We start from the raw sequence: 22643 nt of genomic DNA on the forward strand, positions 1-22643 counted from the left end.
TCTACTTTTGAACTATTTTTATCACAGTATTATTTATTGCTTTCTTTCAATAAAGTCAGAGCTTCCCTGGTGGCTCAGAGGATAAAGCGTCTGCCTGCAATGCCGGAGACCCGTGTTCGATCCCTGGGTTGGGAAGATCCCCTGGAGAAGGAAATGGCAACCCACTCCAGCATTCTTGCCTGGAGAATCCCATGGACAGAGGAGCCTGGCAGGCTACAGTCCACGGGGTCGCAAAGAGTCGGACACGACTGAGCGACTTCACTGCACTCACTGCTTCAATAAAGTACTGGAGCAAAATTTCCCACTGCCAGTAAAGAGTGACGAGGGTAAGCTGTACTCTCAATGAGAACAGACCAGAGCTGGTAATGGGAGCCCATGTCATCACACGGACATTCTGTTAAGAGAAACGGATGGATACAATGGAAAGGCTAGAAGGCAGAAGTATAGGTGTCCCCAAAGGACGACCGACTAGGTGTTCGTACCCTTGGCTCTGGAGACAAGAGGCTTCATCACTTCAGCATCTGCGGGGACAAGGCCCCTCTGCTGCTGAGGCGTGGGCAGCGGGCCCAGGGTGGGAACAAAGTGCAGGTGTCAAGGCTCACCGTGGATCCCAGGGCGGGGTGGCCGAGGGCAACCCTGACGCAGACCCGAATGATGCACTAGGGAGTGTGCGTGTGCATGCTTGTGTGTGGGAGCTTTTGATGTTATTTTAGTCAAGTCTTTATTATTCATATATCCATAGAGACAAGAATGTAGCAAAGGGAGGTGGGAAGGAGATTCAAGAGGGAGGGGACATTTGTACACCTATGGCTAATTCATGTTGATGTATGGCAGAAATCAAATCTATATTGCACAGAATTATGCTTCAGAAAAAAAGAACATAGCAAGGTGGTCAGGAAAGTATGAAAAAAAGATTTCTCATATTTATAATCACAACTCTTCGTACATCTGGGAGCAGGCTGCCCACCATCATCACACCTTCCCGCCAGCATCAGACGTTTATTTACCCCAAGCATCAGGCCATAGTCCAGCATCAGACCCTCCCCAAGCATCAGGCCCTCCCCAGCATCAGGCCCTCCTCCAGCATCAGGCCCTAGTCCAGGATCAGGACCTCCCCCAGCATCAGGCCTCAGTCCAGCATCAGGGCCTCCCCCAGAATCAGACCCTAGTCCAGCATCAGATGTTCCTGCCCCAGCATCAGGGCCCTCCTCCAGCATCAGGTCCTCCCCCAGCATCAGGCCCATAGTCCAGCATCAGGCCCTCCTCCAGCATCAGGCCCATAGTCCAGCATCAGGCCCTCCTCCAGCATCAGGGCCTCCCCCGCATCAGGCCCATAGTCCAGCATCAGGCCCTCCTCCAGCATCAGGTCCTCCCCCAGCATCAGGGCCCTCCTCCAGCATCAGGTCCTCCCCCAGCATCAGGCCCATAGTCCAGCATCAGGCCCTCCTCCAGCATCAGGGCCTCCCCCAGCATCAGGCCCTCCTCTAGCATCAGGCCCATAGTCCAGCATCAGGGCCCTCCTCCAGCATCAGGCCCTCCTCCAGCATCAGGCCCTAGTCCAGCATCAGGCCCTCCCCCAGCGTCAGGCGTGGCAGCCCCACTTGTCTGACACTCCTGAGCACACTTAGGCAGCCCCAGAGCAGCAGGACAATAGCTCTTGCAGGAGGTGCATCTTTAGCAATCACCTGCGGAGCAGCAGTAGCAGCTGGGGTCTGTTTCAGGCCAAGGAGAGGCAAAGAAGAGGCACTTGTGCCGAGGCAGCGGTGGGTGTGGGCACGTTTCAAAGCTCTGCTTCCTCCCCGAGGGGGCTTTGCTCTCCAGCTCTCTCACGTGGTCACTCGAGGACCCCAGGGCTGTGTCCTTCCAGATTCACGGTCTCCTTAATATCTCAAGCCCAAGTCCTGAGTTGCGTCCCAGTCCGGTGTGGCAGAGGGCTGGGAACACACAAGCTCAAGGGCTGAAAGGATCCCAGGGGAACAGTCGGGCCCCAGTGGGTGGCAGAGCAGGGGATGAGGGTGGCCGCCCACAGAGGGCCCCGCAGCAGCACTGGAAGGAGAGCAGGGGTGCCTTAGCTCACTCGGGGACGTTGCCTGGCCTCAGCGCCCAGATGTTACTGCCAGCAGCTCTGGGGATGCAGAAAGCCCGGTGAGTGACACCACTCCACTCGGGCCGTGTGAGTGGGCACTGCCTACCATGGACTAAGTTTTCATTCCGGTTCCAACTGTCCCTCCAAGGGCTCCTCTTCCGAATGGCACATTTTCTTGATGTGGGTGAACACATCCCTGCTTGTTTCTGTCAGCACTGTTGTCGGTCATCGTGTGTTTTCCTCTTTACAATCTGTGCTTGCTGCTCTTCCAGTTTAACTTAGGAGCAGCCCTTATTTTCTGCATTTCCTAGTTGTCAGCGTTCACTGGGGCTTTCCAGGTGGTTCTAGCGGTAAAGATCTTGCCTGCCACTGCAAGAGATAACGAGAGATGTGGGTTTGATCCCCCTGGAGGAGGGCATGGCAACCCACTCCAGTCTTCTTGCCTGGAGAATCCCATGGACAGAGGAGCTAGTGGGCTACAGTCCCTGGGGTCACGGAGAGTCAGACACGACTGAAGCAGTTCAGCACACACTCAGGTTTTAGTTCAGTCGCTCAGTTGTGTCCGACTCTTTGCGACTCCGCGGACTGCGGCACTCCAGGCTTTCCTGTAATTCACTATCTCCTGGAGTTTGCTCAAACTCATGTCCATCGAATCAGCGATGCCATAGAACCATCTCATTCTTGTTGCATCCACCAGAGAGGTGGCTGGGGCTCGGCAAAGTGCATGGTCCCACTGCATGGGTGTGAACCTGCCCTCACCACTCCCTAACCGCATGACCATCACTGTCTCCTCCTCTGTAAATCGGGAGGTGGCAGCACCTGTTTGGTAAGGGGCACACACAGCATCTGGTATATAATCAATGCACCATCCATCTCAGCGTTATATTCATTAATAATAAGGATAGCATTTAATAATCTGCTCCTTTTTCTCTCTTCTCACTTAACTGTACTCCAGACCATATCTGTTTTACTTACCCTTATAAATCCCACACCCAGCACAAACAAGACACTCAACAAATCTCTGGCTGAAGAGGCAGGAACATATCCTGTCCTTAAGGAGATGAAGCCGAGTGAGATGGGGGCCTGATGATAACACTGTGTGATGAGGAGACGCCAGGAGGACCTGCGTGGCTGTGGGATGGAGTAGGGGGCATGGGCAGAACCCGTGATGAGCTCCTGGGGATGGGGAAAGTGGCAGGAAGGAGAGGTGCTGTTCCTTGTGGGGTGTCCACAGATTTTACCTCACCCTTCACTGATGAGCACTTAGGCCATTTCCAAACACTTGTCACTGTTCTGGAGGAAACAATCATTGCCCAGCTCCTACTCATTCGTAGAGTATGTTTCTAGCACTGCAGTATAAACATCTGCAATATTCGTTCCATGCTCTGTTCATCCACCCATCTGGCCAGCCATCTGTTCATCCATCCATCCACTCACTAATCCATCCATCCTTTAACTCTTAATTCCTCCATCCATCCACACATCCGTTCATCAACTGATCCGATCATCTCGGACCCTAAAGAAGACAGATGCCTCCTCTGCTCCTCCCAGGAGGACACCCAGCGTGAGTGACAGGGGCCTCATGGGGACAGCGGGAGAGACACAGAAGGGACATGCATGCAGACCCTCCTCCCTCTGAACGGTGAAGCACCCACCTGGTCCTAGCACCTCCTTGCCGGGGTGTCCAGGCCGGCCCTTCTCCTTCTTGCCAAACAAACGGCCGATGGAGGACTTGATGCCCTTCTTCTTTGGGGCTTTCTGCAGCAAGTCCTGGCTGCTGCTGCTGCTGCTGCTGGGGTTGCCCCCGGGGCCGTCCTGAGAGCCTGTCGAGCTTTGGGGAGAGAAAACAACCTTTAACCGGCACCCTTGTGCAAACACACACCCCTCCACAAGACCTACTGATAGAACTGGCCACCCAGCAACACCCTCGCCTCAACCTCGCAGCAGACAGTGGAGTCTCCTTCACCAACCACACTCCACACGAGCAATGCAGGCTTCCGGCCACAAACAATGGCCCCGGGAAGCTGAGATTCTCTGCCTGGAGCTCTCCCCTGAGGAGGGCTTCACTCCAGACGAGCTGGTGCAGAGGGCTCTCCAACCCTCCCTCAGGGTCGCTGCTCGGCAGGTGACGACCCTCCCAGAGAAGGCGAGCTCCCCTGCTCTGGGCAGTTCCCCCCGCTTCCCGCAGGGTGACCGTGTCCGGCCGTGGCAGGAGAGTGACGGTCACCGTGCAGGGATGCTGGTCAGGTGACCACATGTGCCCTCCATCGAGTGCTGCCTGGCTCACAACGGGAGCTCAGCAGGTGGGGGTCTGAATGAGGACAGGGTCAGTCACAGGAGGTGACAGACAGTCTCCTGAGAGGAGACCCCTGAGAAAAAGGGAGGGACCCTCAAGAGCAAATCCAAGAGGCACGGAGCCGTAACCATCAGGAATGCACCCAGGCCGGGCAGAGCTCTAGCAAGAGCAGGAAGAAATCTCCCACAGGAGTCAATACGTAGAGATGGATGTTTTCTAAAATCACTGAGGTCACTGAGCTCCTCTACCCCAGCACCTGAAGTTCACCACTAAACACAGGCACCGAATCCAGTGGGATTCCTTTACAATCATCCCTGCAACTCTTTGAAGACAAGAGGCGCAGGGCTCCTGAGACTGACGACGAGGCCGCAGGCCCCTTACTTGTGGGCGTCCCTGATGTCCTCGTAGCTGGCTCTGTGCGGTGACCCCCTGTCCAGCCGGTCTAGCCGAAGGAACCGCAGCAAGGCGGGGGTCGAGGCTTCACATTTGATGGCGGTCTTGTCATCTTGTACCTCTTCCGGTAAAGGCGGCAGCTGAGGGAGTGAGGTAAGTGTGAAACTGGCTAACGATAGACTGTGTCGAAAAAGGCAATCACACAGGCTTTACATTATAACCAGAAACTTATTGGAAAACATAGTAGCGATGCTATCCGCCAAGTACAAAAAAATGTGTTGTTCTAGCTTAATGCCGTCTTAAAGGACTGTCTTGTTCAAGAGAAGCGGGGCCGTGGGGCAGCGAGAACACCCTACTGAGTGCACAGATCCTGGCCTGGAGCCTCCCTGCAGCCAGGCTCCACTCTCCCTTGAATCCAGCGACCAGATGGCCCTGCCAGGCAGGACAGCGGAGCCACGCCAGCACTGTGAACCCTGCATGGCATGAACTGCCCTGATGAAAGGACTGTGTTCATCGCCAGATGCTGCTCAGGAGCACCACTAGCAACAGTAAGAAACCTCTCAGCAAAGCCGTCCAGACCTTTCTATTTGAAGGAGAAAAGGAAACAGCTTGTACCACCACCCAAGATCATGTTTAGTGATGATGCAGGTTACTGAACCCATGACAACAAGTGAAGTATAGAAAAGGTACCTAACCCCTGCATGCGAACACCACGTGTCTGGCTTGTCTTTCTCAGAAACATACAGACTGGGGGCTACACACTGAAGTGCTTACACGCAGTTTGAGTGTAATTTGCTCACTGTGGTTTACATAAAGTAAACTGCTGCTGCTAAGTCACTTCAGTCCTGTCCGACTCTGTGGGACCCCATAGACGGCAGCCCACCAGGCTCCCCCGTCCCTGGGATTCTCCAGGCAAGAACATTGGAGTGGGTTGCCATTTCCTTCTCCAATGCATGAAAGTGAAAAGTGAAAGTGAAGTCGCTCAGTTGTGTCCGGCTCGTAGCGACCCCATGGACTGCAGCCTACCAGGCTCCTCCGTCCTAGGTCTTCACTAAGAACTGATTTGTTTCAACCTAGAGGGGTGGGATGGGGAGGGAGACGGGAGGGAGGGTCAAAAGGGAAGGGATGTATGTGTACCTATGGATGGTTCATGTTGAGGTTTGACAGAAAAGAACAAAGTTCTGTAAAGCAATTATCCTTCAATTAAAAAATAAACTAATTAAAAAAAAATGATCTCGCCTGGACTCCCAGCTTTTCCGCTGGTCCTGGGTCTGAAGACAGGAAAGACAGTGGTGGCAACAGTGTGGGAAACAGATTAACCCCTTCGGGGTCCAGACAGGTCTCCTTTATACATTTGCTACTGGGTGTGCGAGCCTGGGCACGGTGTCCAGCCTCTCTAAGCCTTAGTGTCCATGTCTGCTGAATGGGGATAACAGCAGCCTGGACCTCACCTGGGTGTCTGTGGGATTAGATGACAGACTCGGAAAGCATTTGACACGGTGCCTGGCGCACAGAGTCTCCTGCACACTGCTACCCACCATCATTAAATTGGCTTCCTCCAAATCTAACATCTATGGCTCTGAGTCAGTCATTTGTTTTAAAAAAACTCTAAGCGGAGATTCCATGGTAGTCCAGACATTAGGACTTGGCACTTTCACTGCCGGGACACCGGTCTGATCCCTGGTTGGGGAACTAAGATCCCATAAGCTGTGCAGCATGGCCAAAAAAATAAGTAAAGAAAATTTTAAAAATAATAAATAATACTATGTCTACTATAAATAAGCATGAGATGATTAGAAGGCAAACAAGTGGGATAGAGGCAAACTGTTACAATCGTCCCAACGAATGACCTATTTCCAACAGAACCATCAACATATTTTAAGTGGTGGGTGAGTTTCATTACTTCCATTAAAATGTCAGTTCTTCACCAGTACATAACCACACAGTGTTCATTCACATAAAATGATAAGGACTCTCTAATACTTCACAGAGAAACAAAGGCATGCTAAATTACTAAATAGTTTACCTTTCAACAATGCTTCCTTAAATCACTAGGCTGATAGATGCATGCAAAGAAAGGAAGAGAAACCAGATGTATTGTGACTTTGAAGCTAAAACTTCAAGAATCGGCATAGACAAACACAGTATAGCCAAAACGATGGCAAACATAGAAGTGAGATGAAGATGTAGAGAACGTGTAACTAGAAACAGAACATTTTTTTTGACCACAGAAGTTAAATAAGCTATTCAAGATTTACTAGAGAAACACTATAAATTATTACTCAGGAAGATACAGTTCTATTACAACATCATGATTTATTAAAGCACAGCATTCTCTACAATAAAGGGCCTTAACAGTTGTCTATTCTCAGCCAAACGTCTCTATAAGTTAGTTTTTCTCTTAATAAAAAAGATGTTATACTTTTTTTTTTTTTTTAGATGTTATACTTTAAAATAGTGATTTAACTGATGAGGAAGTTACCATAATACCTATTTTAACACTGAACAAATCTAACCACCTATTGGATATTAATGTAAAATGCTTACCTAGAATTTGATGTAAAATTTCTCAAAATAAATTTATTAAAGTAGGTTCCCTGTGAAAATATGTAAGAATGGAAGCTAGCATAATAGCAGGTGCAGTCTTTACATTTTATTCACCATAGAAGATAGTTTTTTAAAGAGTCTAGTAGAAACATTAACTGTGCAAAAGCTGATGAGATTTATAGTCTTAAATACAAGCACCAAAATAGAAAGGATATTGTGTCAAAAGTCCATTAATTCTACACTTAAGGAGATCATTTCTATAGATAAGGATAATCTCATTTCTGAATTACACATGATATGTAGTTGAGGATCCATCTACATTATGCTTGTAAATGCATAGTGATAGGCTAATTCAAACTTACTGCTCTGGGGGGAAAACACCATTTAATGAGACATGAAGACAAAGCACAAACCCGACTAAGTGCACCCACAACACTGCTATGACCAGAGCAGGTGGGAGGACGGGGAAGGGGAGATGGATGGGTAAACTACAGCCTGGGGGGGGGGGGGGACCAGTGGTGGGAAGCTGGGATCTGGATTGACAACCACTAAGCAGACAACAGGATGAGCCAGGAAATCAAAACCAATGATGAAAGCAGACACACCGTCAGAGAACTCCAACAACAGGACAAAATATACAGAACTGTTCTTTTACAAATACTCGGAAGGAAATCAAGCATGAAACCACAGAGAAATCGTCAAAGAATTTTAAATATCAACTAATTAGCCAAAGATGCAAATTAGAAAAACAGTGTCTTCAAAGACCACAAAATGGACTAGTTACCACTTCACATGCCGCTAAAATGATTCACAGTTAATTTAATTATATGCTGACTAACAATGCAGCTAACATGAAATGGGTGGTAACAACAAAAAAAGGGATAATACAAGTGCAGTGACAAAGCAGAGTGCTGTAAACATGATTTCATGGGGTAAACAGCAATGCACTCACAAAACCTAAGCTAAACATGGAAGAAAGCTGGAACACGTGCTTTAGAGCTGCACACTCTGTCACCAAAAGCCCTAGGTCGTCATCCTGTTTTTAGACTCAGAAGAGTGAAGAAGCCCGACCTCTTCCCTGGGGCCCTGGGGCACCGGGCTTTTAACCTGGTTTCACACGCAGTGCTGGCCTGAGCGCGCGGCCAGGCCCATCAGCAAGCAGACCAGTGTAGATTCTTGGTTTGGTTCCCGCCGCATGCCCTGCGCCCTGCAGCCAGGCATCCCCAGTGGGAAATGTGCCGCCGGGTTTCCACGTGCAGTGAGAGCTGCCTACGGTTACTCTCACAAAGCGGTCTGCTCCCTGAGAACAGCAACTTCCTGCAGCTGCTGTGTCCAGCACAGGCCAGGCCCAGCGTTACAGAGGCAGGCTCTGGCTGAGTTCATGATGACGTGCTAAGCCGGTGGTCCAAATATCAAGACTAATTTGTCGCTGTGCGATTATGGAATGATTTCGCTCAGTTGTGTCCGACTCTTTGCGACCCCATGGACAGTGGCCTACCAGGGTCCCCGGTCCATGGGATTTTCCAGGCAAGAATACTGGAGTGGGCTGCCATTTCCTTCTCCAGGGTATCTTCCCAACCCAGGGATCGAACCCGGGTCTCCTGCATTGCAGACAGATGTTTTACCGTCTGAGCCACTAGGGAAGCCCGATGAAAGACTAGGCAGTTTTAAAAATCTTAGACCTCTGAGCGTAGCAAATGTACCTGACTTTCTTCTGGGTAAAAAGAGAAAAAACAAACAAACAAAAGAAAAGTAGTGTGCTCGGGGAGGGACGCGGCAGGGAGGAGGCCGACACATACCAGAGTCATGATGCCCAGCTTGTCTACCTTCCGCGCCGGGCTGTGCCGCCTCCTTCGGGGCTTGGAGCGCCCTCTGCTGGGCGGGCAGGAGCTGGCATGCGAGGAGGTGGCATTCAGGTTGAGGGAGTTCAAGGATTTAAAACGACGAAGGTTGCTTGAGCTCCCCGTGCCCACCCTGTTCTCAATCCCCTCCGCCCGCTGCTCCGTGTTCTCCTTCTTTTCTTGGATCAACCTAAAATAGAAGAAAATCATCACCTGCCTTTGTCAGCAGAGGAATGTGTCTGGACAACAAATTTGGGCTTGCATTCTGTGTCACGATTAGCAAATTCCACGAACAGTTGCTCAATTAACATCTCAGCAAAAAGGTTCAACTTTCCCTCTTTGGAATAGTCTCAAACTTAGAATAATTTATCATTGAGTCTTACAAAGTGGCCCCTGATCATTCACGTTTGATTTGACTTATTTACTCTACCATTCTGATGGGGTCTGGGTGGCGACTCTCTCCGTGTAAGGAGATACCTGAAGTTGACAACCTTTACCTTCCCTGCTCTCAGGGCAGAGATGCACGTCAGTGCCTCAAGTCTTTTCCATTGGGAATCAGGAACTCTGTATAACCAAAACAGCGATTCATGAGCAAGCTAGAGTTTCTAAACACGAGTCTCCAGACCAGATGAAGTGCTGAGGTGATCTTTTAATTTTTTTTTTAAGGTTGTATATGTACAAACGCATCACTTGGAGTTTTCCACCAGCTTTGTGTGAGTTTCTGGATTCATGTCAATGTGCTGCATTAACCTAGAATTCAGTTACTGCTCTTCTCCCCTAATGTGTCGTGGATGATTTTATATACAGGTTAAATACATGATTATGCAAATATAATGCTTTTCAAATTAAAATACAAGATCCTTACAGGTAGTAAACTCTCCAGTTTCACTTCTACTTATACATCTTGAAAGTTTTTCAGTGTTGACAAGTTGATGGACAGAATTTACCATTTACATCAAGTCAACTTGTTGCATAAGGAAAAATCACTTTTACCTGACAACTTGCTGTAAAAATAAAAATATTAATATATAACCATTCCAAATTTCCTATGGGGATGAAAAAACAGTCTTTCTGAGCTTGTCTGTGCTCAAACACGGCCCATAAAGCAGTCTGTCTCGGCGTCAAAAGTGCAGGTAGCACATCTGTGTTTGCTGGTTGTGGCGTTCACCCCTGCCTTTTGCCCGAGCCCCCCGCACTCGACCGGCAGGAACGGGCACCTCGGCCAGGGCTGACGGGACGAGAACAATCTGAGCAGCAGCTCTGCCAGGCCCTGTGCAGGGCCACCGGCCTGCGGCCACTCTGAACGTGGACTCGGGACAGGAGGCACAGTTGCGCGGGTGTGGCACCAGGCAGGCCTCGGGGCCCCCAGCCACCTGGCTGCACCCAGACCCAAGGCCCCCTGCTCACCACGAGGCGGGCCTTTGGGTTCTATCCTGTTTTGTAAACTGTTAGAACTGCCAAGACTGTGTCTAAAGAAAACATTTTATATATACTGATGAGATGAGAAAAACTCAAACACATGTCCTGAGAGTGACATGCAGTAACATATCACTATCTTACAACAAGCCAATCTTCACACTGTATTAAGTTAAAAAGGAAATGCAGATCTGAGTGGGAATTTGCCAACCCCAGAACCCCAGCTTTTCTGTTCCAGGTGGCTTTTCACCAGAACGTGGGAGGCTCCGAGGGACACATGAGGACGAACCCTCAGTGCCAGAGGGTGCACGGGCCGCAGGGGACACCACCTCGGCACCTCACCCACCTTGGGGCCCAGAGCTGAGGGGGGGACACCCCACAACGACCCCCCACAGAGTGCTGACACCACACGTTGGACAGAATGCCCTGGCTGACTGAGCTCTATAATCAAGGGCAATCTCAGAACGGAAACTTCTTGAAGCAGACCTGAAGTCAGTTTTCTTACTATGGAACACTCAGACTTCTCTAAGCAGAAGACAGCTCTTCAGAGAAACTGAGTTTCCGGGGAGTTAGGCTCAGGCGCACCCACCGGATCTCTTCGTTGATCTTGTCCAGCTGCTCCTGAATCATCACGGCCAGAGTCTCGGCATCAGCCTGCCCACTGGGTGACAGCAGAGCGGCCGAGCTGAAGAGGGTGACCCCGTCGCCCTCGCCGTCAGACGTGCCCTCGTCACTCTCGAACGCCTGGGCCACGTTGGCTAGCACGCTGGCTTGCCGCCCGTGCTCCCGGTCCTGATCCTTCAGGGGCTGCACCTGGGCACGAGAGGACCACGTCTTGTCAGCGACATTCTGGGCAGCTCAAGTCTGTCAGGAACTGAACACAATTTTACATGGAAGCCCTGACTTTGGACAAATGGGCCATGCTTATGAGACACTGCCATCTCTTAAGCGAGCAGAACTGAAGAAACAGGCAGGAGGAGAATCCAGTTCCGAGATGGCCCGGTGACACTCAGGTCTTAGTGTGGACGGAAGGCAATCCTATGAGGTTATTCACAAGGGTGGGCTGATGGAGTCAGAGACAAAAACCGAAAATTAAAAAAATACATCCATGCTTCCGTCAGCCAGGCTGAAGGAAAATTAGAAAAAAATCCTTCAGCTCCCCAGCCGCTGGGTCCCCCTCAGCAGTCATCACTGGTACTAGTTCACCGGGGAGTGCCGTCCTCGAGGGTTCCCAGCCCTCCGTTTCCCAGGCTGGTCTGAACACTCACAGACAGGAGCGAGCAGGGGCAGCCAGGGGACGGGAGGGCCAGCCCCTCTGCGGCTCTCCTCTCGGGACACAGGCCCTCGGGCTGTTCTGGGGATGGCCCCTCACACCGCGAGGGCGGCTCTGTCATCTGAGACACACGGGAGAGTGCCTGCTGGGCCCCGTGCCGCCCTCCCGCTCTCACACCTCACACCCTTCTCTCCACAAGTCTCCCCCCACTGCCCCACTCTCACCCAGGTCCTGCCTTGATTTCCCAGACATGACCTCAAAGCAACCGAGGGGCAGCCTCGAGGTGCTGGCCTGCCGGCTCCCTATCCCCCGTGGCCAGTACCCTTGCCCTCTGTCTTTGTCACGACCCCTCCCCAGGGCTCGGCCACCCCTTTTTGAGCCCACGGAAATAAAACCTGTCACAGCTTCCCCAATAAGGCATCGGCATTCCAATATTTTTAAAGCAAAACAAAACTTGACTTTGAATTGGCTTAGTCATAAACAGCATCCCAATCTCAGCAGCCTCTGAGTAGCAGTTCTGAAAGTAAGGAAGTGCATCCCTGATTGGGAGAACTTGACCTCTCTGCCTAAGCAGGGAGGGAGCCTCACTGCAGGTCTCATGATGGGAGTCAGAACCACAGCCCCCTGGGAGCCCGCGTGTGAGGCTCTGCAGTCAGCCCCAAGAACACAGGTATGGTGGGGACAGTACTGACACTTGAGGCTGGACCTGGGATCCCCACTCCATTTCTGAATGGTCTGTATCACCGTGTGGCCAACCCTTCTGGGAAACCTCTCTCAGGACTCTCTGATGCGAGCCCCCACCATCGCCCATTCCTGACGGGCCTTCTGTCACAACGGAACTACGGTTCTCCTCCTGCATAGGAGCAGCAATCCTACACACACACACCATGTCTGGACCAGCAGTCGGGCATGTGGGACTCCAGCGACACGTCCGAGGCAAACACCTCCACACCTGGGCACCAATGAGCCTCGGGCTGGCATCCTCGGGTTTGTCTGAGGGGCACTCGTAAGGTCCAACTGTACCCAGAGCAGCTCCCCGGCCTGGCTGTTCAGAGCAACAAGCAGCCTCTTTGAACGTGGGGACCCCCTGGTCACAGCCTACGGGCGACCACATCTGGCCCTGCTCCCGAGGTTGGGTGCCTGGATCAGCAGACAGGGCTACACACACACACTCGATGGCAGAGACGGGAGCCGCGGCCCCCGCCCAAGCCGCATCTCTGGCCCAGACGCGGCCTCCCCATCAGCACACGCACCCACAGCAGCTCCTTGTTCTTCTCCTCCAGTTGGGCCTCCATCTGGCGCAGCCTCTCCTTGATGTTACGGTGTCTCTCTTCCACCTGTCGGCCAAGAACAGCGTCAGCTCCTCTCGCAACGACCCTGTCCTGACGCAAGCGGGCTATGCTCTGTGCAGACCACTGGCCCCGGGTTCGTGGGGGGCACGCCCGCACGCCTGCTCAAGCAGCCAGCGCAGCTTCGCGTGTGACACGTGGGTGATGGAGGGTGCTGGTGACGGGCTCGTGAGAGGAGACGTGCTAGTCCAAGCCCCGGGCCCCACACCCGCGGCCGCTGCACCCCCTCCTCAGACTGTCTGTGCTGAGCCAGCGCGGGCAGGGCAGTGGCAAGCACGGGACGCACAAGAGCACACGTTCTACCTTCCTAAGCTGGGAGGTAAATTCCAACAGTTTAGCCTCCTTAGTGACAGAGCTTCCGGAAGACCAAAGTTCAGACTACAAGGCCGACCCAGGACAGACAGCAGAGATGTCAGGGGAAAGAAGAAACCAACCCTTGAGAGGAAGATCACAGGCAGAAGGGTGCCCCCTGGCGGCTGTTAGTGACCCTGCTCTGGTTGGGTTTGCGAGCACCCGACACCACCGGCCTCCCGCGACTGGCTGGCCTCAGCCGCTCACTGAGCTCCGGGCAACGCTCCGGACAGCCGCGCCCGCACAGTCCCACCTCTCCATGCCCAGCCAGTACCCACCAACAGTGCGGGGCCACACCTTTCCCATCAGAGGGACGAGGTGGCTGGCTGGCTATGGGGACCATGCCCCCAGCAGCGCCACGTCTCCGGGACGCCTCTCAGCCGCGGGCTCCCGGGGACTGCAAGCTGGGAGTGGGGCCCCGGGTGTGCACCGTGCCCCGCTGTGACTTACTCAACAATGTATGAATAAAGACTTAAAACTGTCTTCATTACAGAGCTATTTTGGCCATCTCTTAAACGAGAATGGGATTTTTCTAGCTCTCTATCCTGCTAGGCTTTGAGTTGCTGACTGAACTCTGAGCAGCAGTGACTCGGAGCTGAAGTATCCTGGGGACACACAGAACACGGGACAAAACGAGGGAAATTAACGGAACGATGACACGGGAGCGGGGACTGTCTGACACTCAGGGCGCGCTCCCATCCCAGCCGGGCAGCACGCCCCCCGCGTCTGCGCTCCTCTGTGGACTGAGCAGCACAGGGAGGGGCACGGTGGGACAGCATGGAACAGGCCCTCCCCCGCCCGCCCCCCAGGGACCCAGAGCAGCACCTTGGAGAGCGCGGCCACCAGCTGAGCCAGCTCAGCCTCCACTTCAGGCAGCGTCTCCGCCCTCAGCAGCGTCTGCTGCAGCTTCTGCTCCTCCAGCTCCAGGTGCTCCTGCAATGGTCGGTTTTCATCCTCCTCCTACAAAGGGAGAGCAGAGCATCCAAACAGGCCAAGTGGTGTAGCCTCTGCTGTTTTTAGTAAGCTGAGACAAAACCTAAATGCACGTCTCTACTGGATTAGTTCTGTTTCGCGAGCTGCGTCACGGTAATTTTTCTCTCAGTGTTCCTGGGCTTGGTCTCAGTGGGCAGAACACCTCCTGCCAGAGTATTTGCTTTTCCTAAACGTCCCCAAAGAAGTCTTAAAAAAAAAATTCTTATATATTAAAGAAGATCAGTTATCTGTAGAAGCGTATTCATTCTTATTGACAAGTTAACGGAATAAGGGTTCAGTACTGACCCTTCTTAAAACATCACCAGAATCATCATTTGAAGGGAACCCTACCGACCGCAGATGGCCACGGGCTTGTAAGCCAAAACATGGCTTTCATCTCCTCTGAAACAAAGATCTGATCAGAGTGTGCCTGGTGAAATGCCAGTCAACTAATATTTGTAAATGCACGATTATTCTTTTAACAGATCTTCTTACTCTGAAAAACTTTCAATGTAGAACATTTAGACAGATTCTTTTTTGAAAAGGAAAAAAAATTAAATTATCTATACGCTCGGGTTCCTGAGAGGTTAGCATTTGTTTCTAAGCAGCTTTCTTATGTTTTCTCTGTATGTATTACTCTATGTACATACATAAACAATATGATATGCTTTAAAACCCTCAGAAAACAAAAGCATATGGTACGTGGTATTTTCTGATCTGCCTTTTACAGCCATTATTTTGTATATCGTAATGTTCTTAATTAGCATTCCACATCATAAATTTCAATGGCTTTCTAGTATTCTATTTTTGTGGTGGGGCCAATGATACACTTTGTCACACACCAGATTGACTCACTTTGTTTTGGAGAAGCCAGATTTGGTTTTCCTGGGTAAGTCCTGATTATCTGAGATGACATGGGAACAGGAGCGAGTAAAGCTCACCCAACCATAGGAAGTACCAACCCTAATGAGACTGGAGCTCTAACCCTGCCTTTTGACCCCAGTTCCCAACAGGCAGCCAGCTGCCATGAAGTTCCCTGCTGCTCTCTGCTCTTTCAGAAAAATGCTAACAAGCCAACAGATTCAAGTAAAACAAAAGCGTCAGGAGTGGAATTCCACAACATGGTTAAACCAAATCCCAAATCATTCAAACCTGTAAGTTGCAGTCACCCTCAATTTTTAAACATTGGATTTCCTTTCAGTACAGTTGATTTATCATGATGTACATCCACACTTTTGAACACAGTATTTTCGGGTCATAAGAACTTTACACTGGGACTTGATTTCCAACATGGGAGTCACATGAAAAGGTCTTTACCTTCCTTCTTCAGTATTCACTACTATAAAAGTCAGACACAGGTCAGTAAAGGCCATTACCTGTCGATGCAGAGAATCCTTATTTGCGATTTCCTTTTCAGGTTTATCATCAAGGTCATGCACAGAGGAGGCTTCGCGCTGTGCGGTGAGGTAGCGTTTCTCAAGTGTCGTGATTCTCTTCTCCACGTCCTCCTTCTGGGCCATGGCCTACACCGGGCATTACAGAGGAGAAAAGTAAGTCATTATCGTGGAATACTCCAGCACACTTAAGAGTAAAAATGCTGGACTAAATCCTAACTTTCAAATCAAACATAAAATTAGCATCCTCAAAATTAAACTCCTAGACATGGCAGTTTTCTTAGACGTGAGCAAAAACGCGCCTACCTCAAATGTCACATTTGCCACGATGGCACCCATCTGTCTTAATGTCTGTCTGGCCACTCGATTTACCAAGCTTCTTTTCTACATAATAAACCCAAACAGCAAACAAAAAGTACACTAAACTACCCTGTCATTGCAAGAATTCCAGGAGGGAAGGGATCTGGCATGAAATGAGGACCTCTGTCTCCTACACCATACAGGCGGGCTTGACCCAGAACACGGAGGGACCTTCAACAGATCCAACAGGGAGCTCTGAGGCTCATTTCCTCGGGTAAAAGTTGGAAAAAATCTCATGCAATTTCCTCAAAATTAAAGTAAGAGTATCAATGAGTGGAAACAGAAGTCAAAGTGTAACACAACTGGAAGCAGCCTTCTCAAGCCTAGTTCTTCTAAAGCAGAGTTACACCACATGTCTGAAATGCTCACACCAGGACCAGAACTTGCTGCTGGTGCAACTCCCGTCTGCCAGCTCAAAATCCATTTCAGGTCCCTCCGTAGTCACTAAGTAACCAGTGTTGTCCTAACATTAAAAGTGAAAGGTCTTAAAAACGCTTTTTCCAGAATTCTCTACATATTAAACTCTGCCACCTACTCTCCTCCTATTGCCAGAGTAATGTGAACAGGTTATACAAATATGTGCAAATACTTCTGTTTTGAGTTCTCACACAGAATTACTCACACCAAGCTACTAAACAAGTACACCTGCTGGAACACATGTTGGAGGGGTTCTCTCTGAGACGGTCTCACGGTGGAGGGGTGGGGCAGGGTGGGCACTGTCTGCCTGTGTACAAAGGAAAGCTGAGGCTCACAGGAGGAGGCCTGAGCTCCCAGCACTCTTCTGTTTTCACAATGACTGTTAGGTAGTGTCTCATAAATCATGACACCCGCAGACATGACCACCAGAAACATCATGATTCTACATGGTTACACAGCACGGGCCTGAGGATCTGAGGGTGAGCAAAGGCCACTCGTCTTTTCTGACCGCCGGTGTCACTGTCACACATCCCTTCAAGGAGCGGAACCTCAGAAAACTAGAGAAGATGGCCAGGCAAGCTGCCTCAGCAGAGCCCACACAGCATGCTCCCATCTCTCCGAGAGAACGGGCTCCACAGACGTCACCAGACTCGCCTGAGGGAATCAGAAGGAAATTTCAGCATCATCGGGAATACATTCAACAGGCAGGTAGGGGGATGAACTGGGAGACTGGGGTTGACACATACACTACTGATACTGTGCATAAAGTCAACAGTGAGTAAGGGCCTACTGTACAGCACAGGGAGCTCTACTCAGTGCTCTGTGGTGAAGTTAATGGCTAGGAAATCTAAAAAAGAAGGAGATATGTGTGTGTACATATATATATATATGATTGATTCACTTTGCTGTACAGCAGAAATTGACACAGCAGTGTAAAGCAACTATACAAATCAATGAATGAACGGATGAATGAATTTTTAAAAAGGAACACACTAGGCCCCTAGAACTTGTAGAAACGAGCAGTCCACACCCAGGCTGCAGCACAGCGCTAGGGCTGCCCTTATGTTGGTCCACTGCAATGGACCGTCTGGACCAGGCCTCTTCTACCCCGAGACCTCGACGCAGAGGCAGGGAGGCCACCAGTCGTGGTCTCGCCAGAGCTCTGCTCTTGCTCACGCAGCCATCCCAAGGCTGAGACCACCGGGAGAACAAGGGACCCACATCCCACCTCAGGACGACAGACACGTCCACCATCACTCACTTCGCGGACGTCCCGCTGTAGTTTCACGTTGAATTCCTCAGACTTGAGGAGATCCTTCCTGGCCATGTCCAGGTCCTCCTCTAGGTCTGTCACCTGCGCAGAGAGGGCTGCCAGGAGCTCCTTCATCTGGCTCTGATCTCGCAACTGGTTGTTTATGATTTCCTGGAGCTGGATCACCCGAGCCAGAGAGCCGTCACAGGTTCTCTAAGGGGGAAAGGAAGCCTTAGACAGCCTTGTTTTGGGAGGGAGGGAACACAGCACTTCCGGGCAACCTGGTGAGGTCAAAACTGCCTTCTGTGCTCTGGAGCTCACACGACCCTCACAGTCGCACAGAACTACATGGTGCTTTGGTGAGAGGTCCCAACAGCCCCGCACAGACTGGATGGTAAGACGAGAACCAGACAGAGAGTGAGACCGAGGACTTGCCTTTCCATTGGCACTTGGCATGTTTTCTTGCTTGGGATTTATATCAAGCACCCCGTCCATCAGTATCTTTTCTGGGTTTTTCTTCTCTTTAAGAATCATCAGCTAAAACCAAAAGTTTGAATCAGAATAAAGAAAGAAGTAAAGACAGCAAAACTCCATTTGGAAAAACTCAACTCAAAACTGAAAATACAGCATAAAAAGAAAATACATGGTGATGCTATCCATCCCAAAGAGAACCAGGTGATTAGAGTCAGAATTTGTCTTCTACTGGACAAAGGGGTACTTAAGAGATCCTGTAGCTCTGAGCCACAAGTCTAGTTTACTAGTCATTAAAATAACCCAAGTGGGAGGGTCCTCAATCAGAAAGATAAATAACATCTGACGTCCACTACAGCCTTCATACTTTTTTTAAATGAAAGGATACAAATGACAAACCCTTCACTGAAATTACACGATGACTGATCAAACTCCTCTCTTTGTGTGTGGCACCTAATTCTTCTTCTAACAAACTACACCTTTCAAGTGCTCCTCGTAATCACTCTCAACTGAAATAAAAGGGGCCGAGTCACTGTGTGTTGAAGTGTGTATATACTTTAGTGCACTTCTTAGTGTACACTCACCCCAATACACGGCTACTGTAACAGAAGACATTTAATGCATCTCATTGACCTTAACGTCAAGAAGATCTGCTTATTAACAGCTTTAAATTTAAGTTAGGAAAAAAAATGTTCCTAAAATAATTCTATTACCTAGTTTTTAATTGCAAACTGATATACAGAATATAATAAATCTTGAGACATTTATGCCAACTAATACTTTTTACCTGGGGCTTCCCAGGTGGATCAGTGGTAAAGAATCCACCTGCCAATGCAAGAGGGCAGGTTCGATCCTTGGGTCGGGAAGATCCCCTGGAGTAGAAGATGGCCACCCACTCCAGTATTCTTGCCTGGGAAGTCCCAGGGAGAGAGGAGTGTGGTGGGCTACAGTCCACAGGGTCGCAAAGACTTGGACATGACTGAGCATGTACACAGGCAACACTTTTTAACCATATAAAATTCTGACTTCTTACAGAAAAAATGTATTTACAAGAATTCAAGAAGCTCAAAAGTCAACTAGTTACATAAATACATGCATCATCCCCCTAACGAGGCAGCAAGTGTACAAATCCAGGACGGCCGGGTGGCTGGTACCTTCTCGTCCAGGGCCTTGTGGTGCTCAAACAGTGATTTCAGTGCCTTGAGCACCTCCACCTCGCTCTTCATGCCGGCTGGGGACCGCGCCTGCTGCTTGCCCATCGTCATCCGGAGCGATGGCACATATTGGGAAACCAGGCATTCTAGGTGTTCCAGCAGCAGCTGCAGGGCAGGGCCAAAGGAGCACCTTCAACCTCATACTTGAATTCAGGGCCGATAACTCTTCTCAACCTCATGCTAACACCAAAACCATGCTAAGGCAAGTCAGAATCCTGCCAGTTCAGTCTAAAGTTAGAGTGGACTTCCCCAGTGGCCTAGTAGTTAAGACTCCACCCTTGTGCAGGGGTCCTGAGTTTTAATCCCTGTTCGGGGAACTAAGACCTCACACACACTGTAGCATGGACAAAAATGTAAGTTAAGAGAACTCCCCCCCTCAAATGTACTAAAATTATATTAGCTCTCATCATAAATTTGAAGCAAAGTATGAGAACCCTGATCGGATCCACCCCGGTCTGCTCAGTGGGAAGATGTGAAAAATGACTTGAAAACCAGACAGAGTTTAAAGACAGCAACACGGAACCCAGTGGTGACCCCCGCGGGGCAACTGTCAACACGTGAGAATCCCCCTACTGACCCTGGTGTTGTTCCTTTCGGCTCTCATTTCGGCTATCTCTTTTTCTCTTGCTAGAAGCTGCTCTCGGCATGCACTGAGTTCTTCCGTAGGGGATGCCAACTCCTAGAAAACAGTTAAATGAGTAAGTAACTAAATGCAAACACAAATTAAAAACAGAGCGAGACTGAAGACTGACCCTGTCAAGTCTCTCCAGGCTCCACACAGAGGGTCTCCCTGCCCCTCCGGAGAAGAGGGGTCCGCTGACCCCAAGACCACACAGACCACCACAACTCAGACCGGCCTTTAGCCTCCACCTTGACCTGGCAGGCACGCGGCAGGGGAGAACCCGGAATCCAAGCCTGCCTTCTCAAGACCCAGGGAAGTCTGAGAAACTTTCCTAAACATAAACCTAACAACAAACTGGACAAAGAGGTTCTTAAACGACACACAGACCAGTGACCTAGAACCACTGGGGAGAGGGCAGAAGAAAGGGAAGATCTACAAGGCCACCAGGCTTTGGAGTGTTCCTCTGGGAAAAAGGCTGATGGCACCCCACAGCCATCTGTTAGGCTGACTCTACTGAAGTCACCCAGTCATTCAATAAACTGGTTAAAAGGTTAAATTCATGTTTTATGTATTTTATCACAATTTTCGTGCACGCGGTGCCGTCCACGTGGTGAACTTGCTCAAACTGAACCACGCAGCATCTTTCATCCTTCTATTTTTCTTCGCACACATAAAAAAATCCTGGGCTGCATATCCCCTACTACACACTGAGTATTCAGCACCTAGAACACTGCCCAACACTTGTAAGAGGCATGTAGTAGACATGTGAAGCTATGAGGGTGTATGTTATACATGTAAGCAGTAGGTAGCCGTCATTAAAATACTGGACACACTGTTCTGTGTTTTGTAAGATGGGAGACAATAAGGGGCTTAGCATTTCTGCTTCAAGGACTGACTCTATAGCTCAATCCACATGCCCCAGAGACTCCTCCAGCCAGTGTATCCCTTCTTTGGAAGAAGGGAGACGTTAAGGGGCTTAGCCTTTCTGCTTCAAGGACTGACTCTATAGCTCAATCCACGTGCCCCAGTGACTCCTCCAGCCAGCGTTTCCCTTCTGGTGGGGCCCCCGGCCATCCTCCACGCAGCATCTGCACAACCACTGACAAGGTCAACCTGCTGGGGTCGATCCTGCCCAGAAGGGCAAAACGCCCTGGCTGGCAGGGACCCCCGGCAGGGCCCACAGCCATGCTAACAAAATGAAACACAGCCCCAGTGCTTCACCGGGTAAGGGCCAATCCGACGGGCCCAGCCCCCGGCTGCTCTCACGTCAGTCCACTCCGCTTCCAGAACTTGGGCCGAGGCCAAGGTCTTCCTTGTCTTGGCCTTTGCCTTGGGGTTGCAGCACTGGAAAAGTGCCCATAGGCGGGCCCTTCTGCGACCCATCCTTGCGGATGGGGGCAGTCCCCCACTCGGGGGCAACTGCTGTTTCACGGTTAGATAGCTCAGCACCGGAGCTATCACCACTGATCTCACACTACGACCACCACTATTCACACTACGACCACTGCTCTCACACACACCGCTCTCAGACACCACTCTCACACACCACTCTCGCACACAACGCTCTCACACACCACTCTCACACACACCGCTTTCACACTATGACCATCAGCACTGCTGTCTCTAGAAGAAATGGCACGAAGGCTCTGCCTCCAGCATGTCTCCCAGGAGCCCGGAACCTGGAACCCACTCAGTCACAAGGGGCTCCATGGTAACAGGGGGGCGGACTCAGGCCCACCATCAGGGGTGCAGAGAGGGGGGAGGGGCTGCCAAAAAGATGTCAGGTGAGTGTGGTGTGTGGGAGAAGGAAAGCCGTGCCCACAGCTCAGGCCCACCATCAAATATAACCCTGCAAGGATACTGGTTCACCAAACAGTATAAACTGCTTCAGAAAGCACCACCACTAGGAATGAGCACGTCTTCTAAGTGGGCTTCTGCCTCCTTCACCCCCCAAACAAGCCTCCAGTGAGGCTACTGAAAGGGCACCCCTGAACTCAAGGGTGTCCCCAGAACCCACTCAGGTGAGGAGGACTCACCACGCTAGCTGCCCCTCACTCTCACCCTGAGCTCGGTCCTCCCTGACTGACTCCCTCACTCGAGCTCAGCAAGGGCTTGACCAACCTCACTCCAGGCACTTAAAATGAACCCACAGTGGGTACAGGAGTTCCGTCCATCTGCTGCGAACTCGCCCTCTTAACTTCGACCCTGGGATGCCAGACAACTCTGCCCTGTGGGGGCTGCACGGTGGAGGTTCAGGAGTGTCCCTGCCTCGAGCCGCGACAGCCAGCGCCTCCCAGACCCCGCCAGGTGCTGCCCCTCCCTCCGCGCCCGAGTCTCCCACCCCCTCTCCTGGCCCCACTCCCAGCCTCGAGGCTCTCCACTCACCAGG

General features: G+C 50.8%; 1 protein-coding gene across 1 annotated transcript; it reads right to left on the reverse strand.

Moving 5' to 3' along the window:
- Positions 1-901: 901 nt before the first annotated feature.
- LOC113897469 (liprin-alpha-1-like) lies at positions 902-21637 on the reverse strand. Its single transcript, XM_027550220.1, has 13 exons — positions 21476-21637; positions 20210-20311; positions 19573-19737; positions 18383-18484; positions 17957-18160; positions 15901-16047; positions 14378-14512; positions 13106-13189; positions 11169-11392; positions 9122-9353; positions 4764-4915; positions 3742-3917; positions 902-2455 (listed from the first exon to the last, which is right to left on the reverse strand). The coding sequence occupies exons 1-13, from the start codon at positions 21635-21637 to the stop codon at positions 2394-2396; spliced, it is 1947 nt and encodes a 648-aa protein (XP_027406021.1). The 3' UTR covers positions 902-2393.
- Positions 21638-22643: the final 1006 nt, after the last annotated feature.

This window comes from Bos indicus x Bos taurus, chromosome 8 (assembly GCF_003369695.1).
Source record: "Bos indicus x Bos taurus breed Angus x Brahman F1 hybrid chromosome 8, Bos_hybrid_MaternalHap_v2.0, whole genome shotgun sequence".
Classification (NCBI taxonomy): Eukaryota; Metazoa; Chordata; class Mammalia; order Artiodactyla; family Bovidae; genus Bos; species Bos indicus x Bos taurus.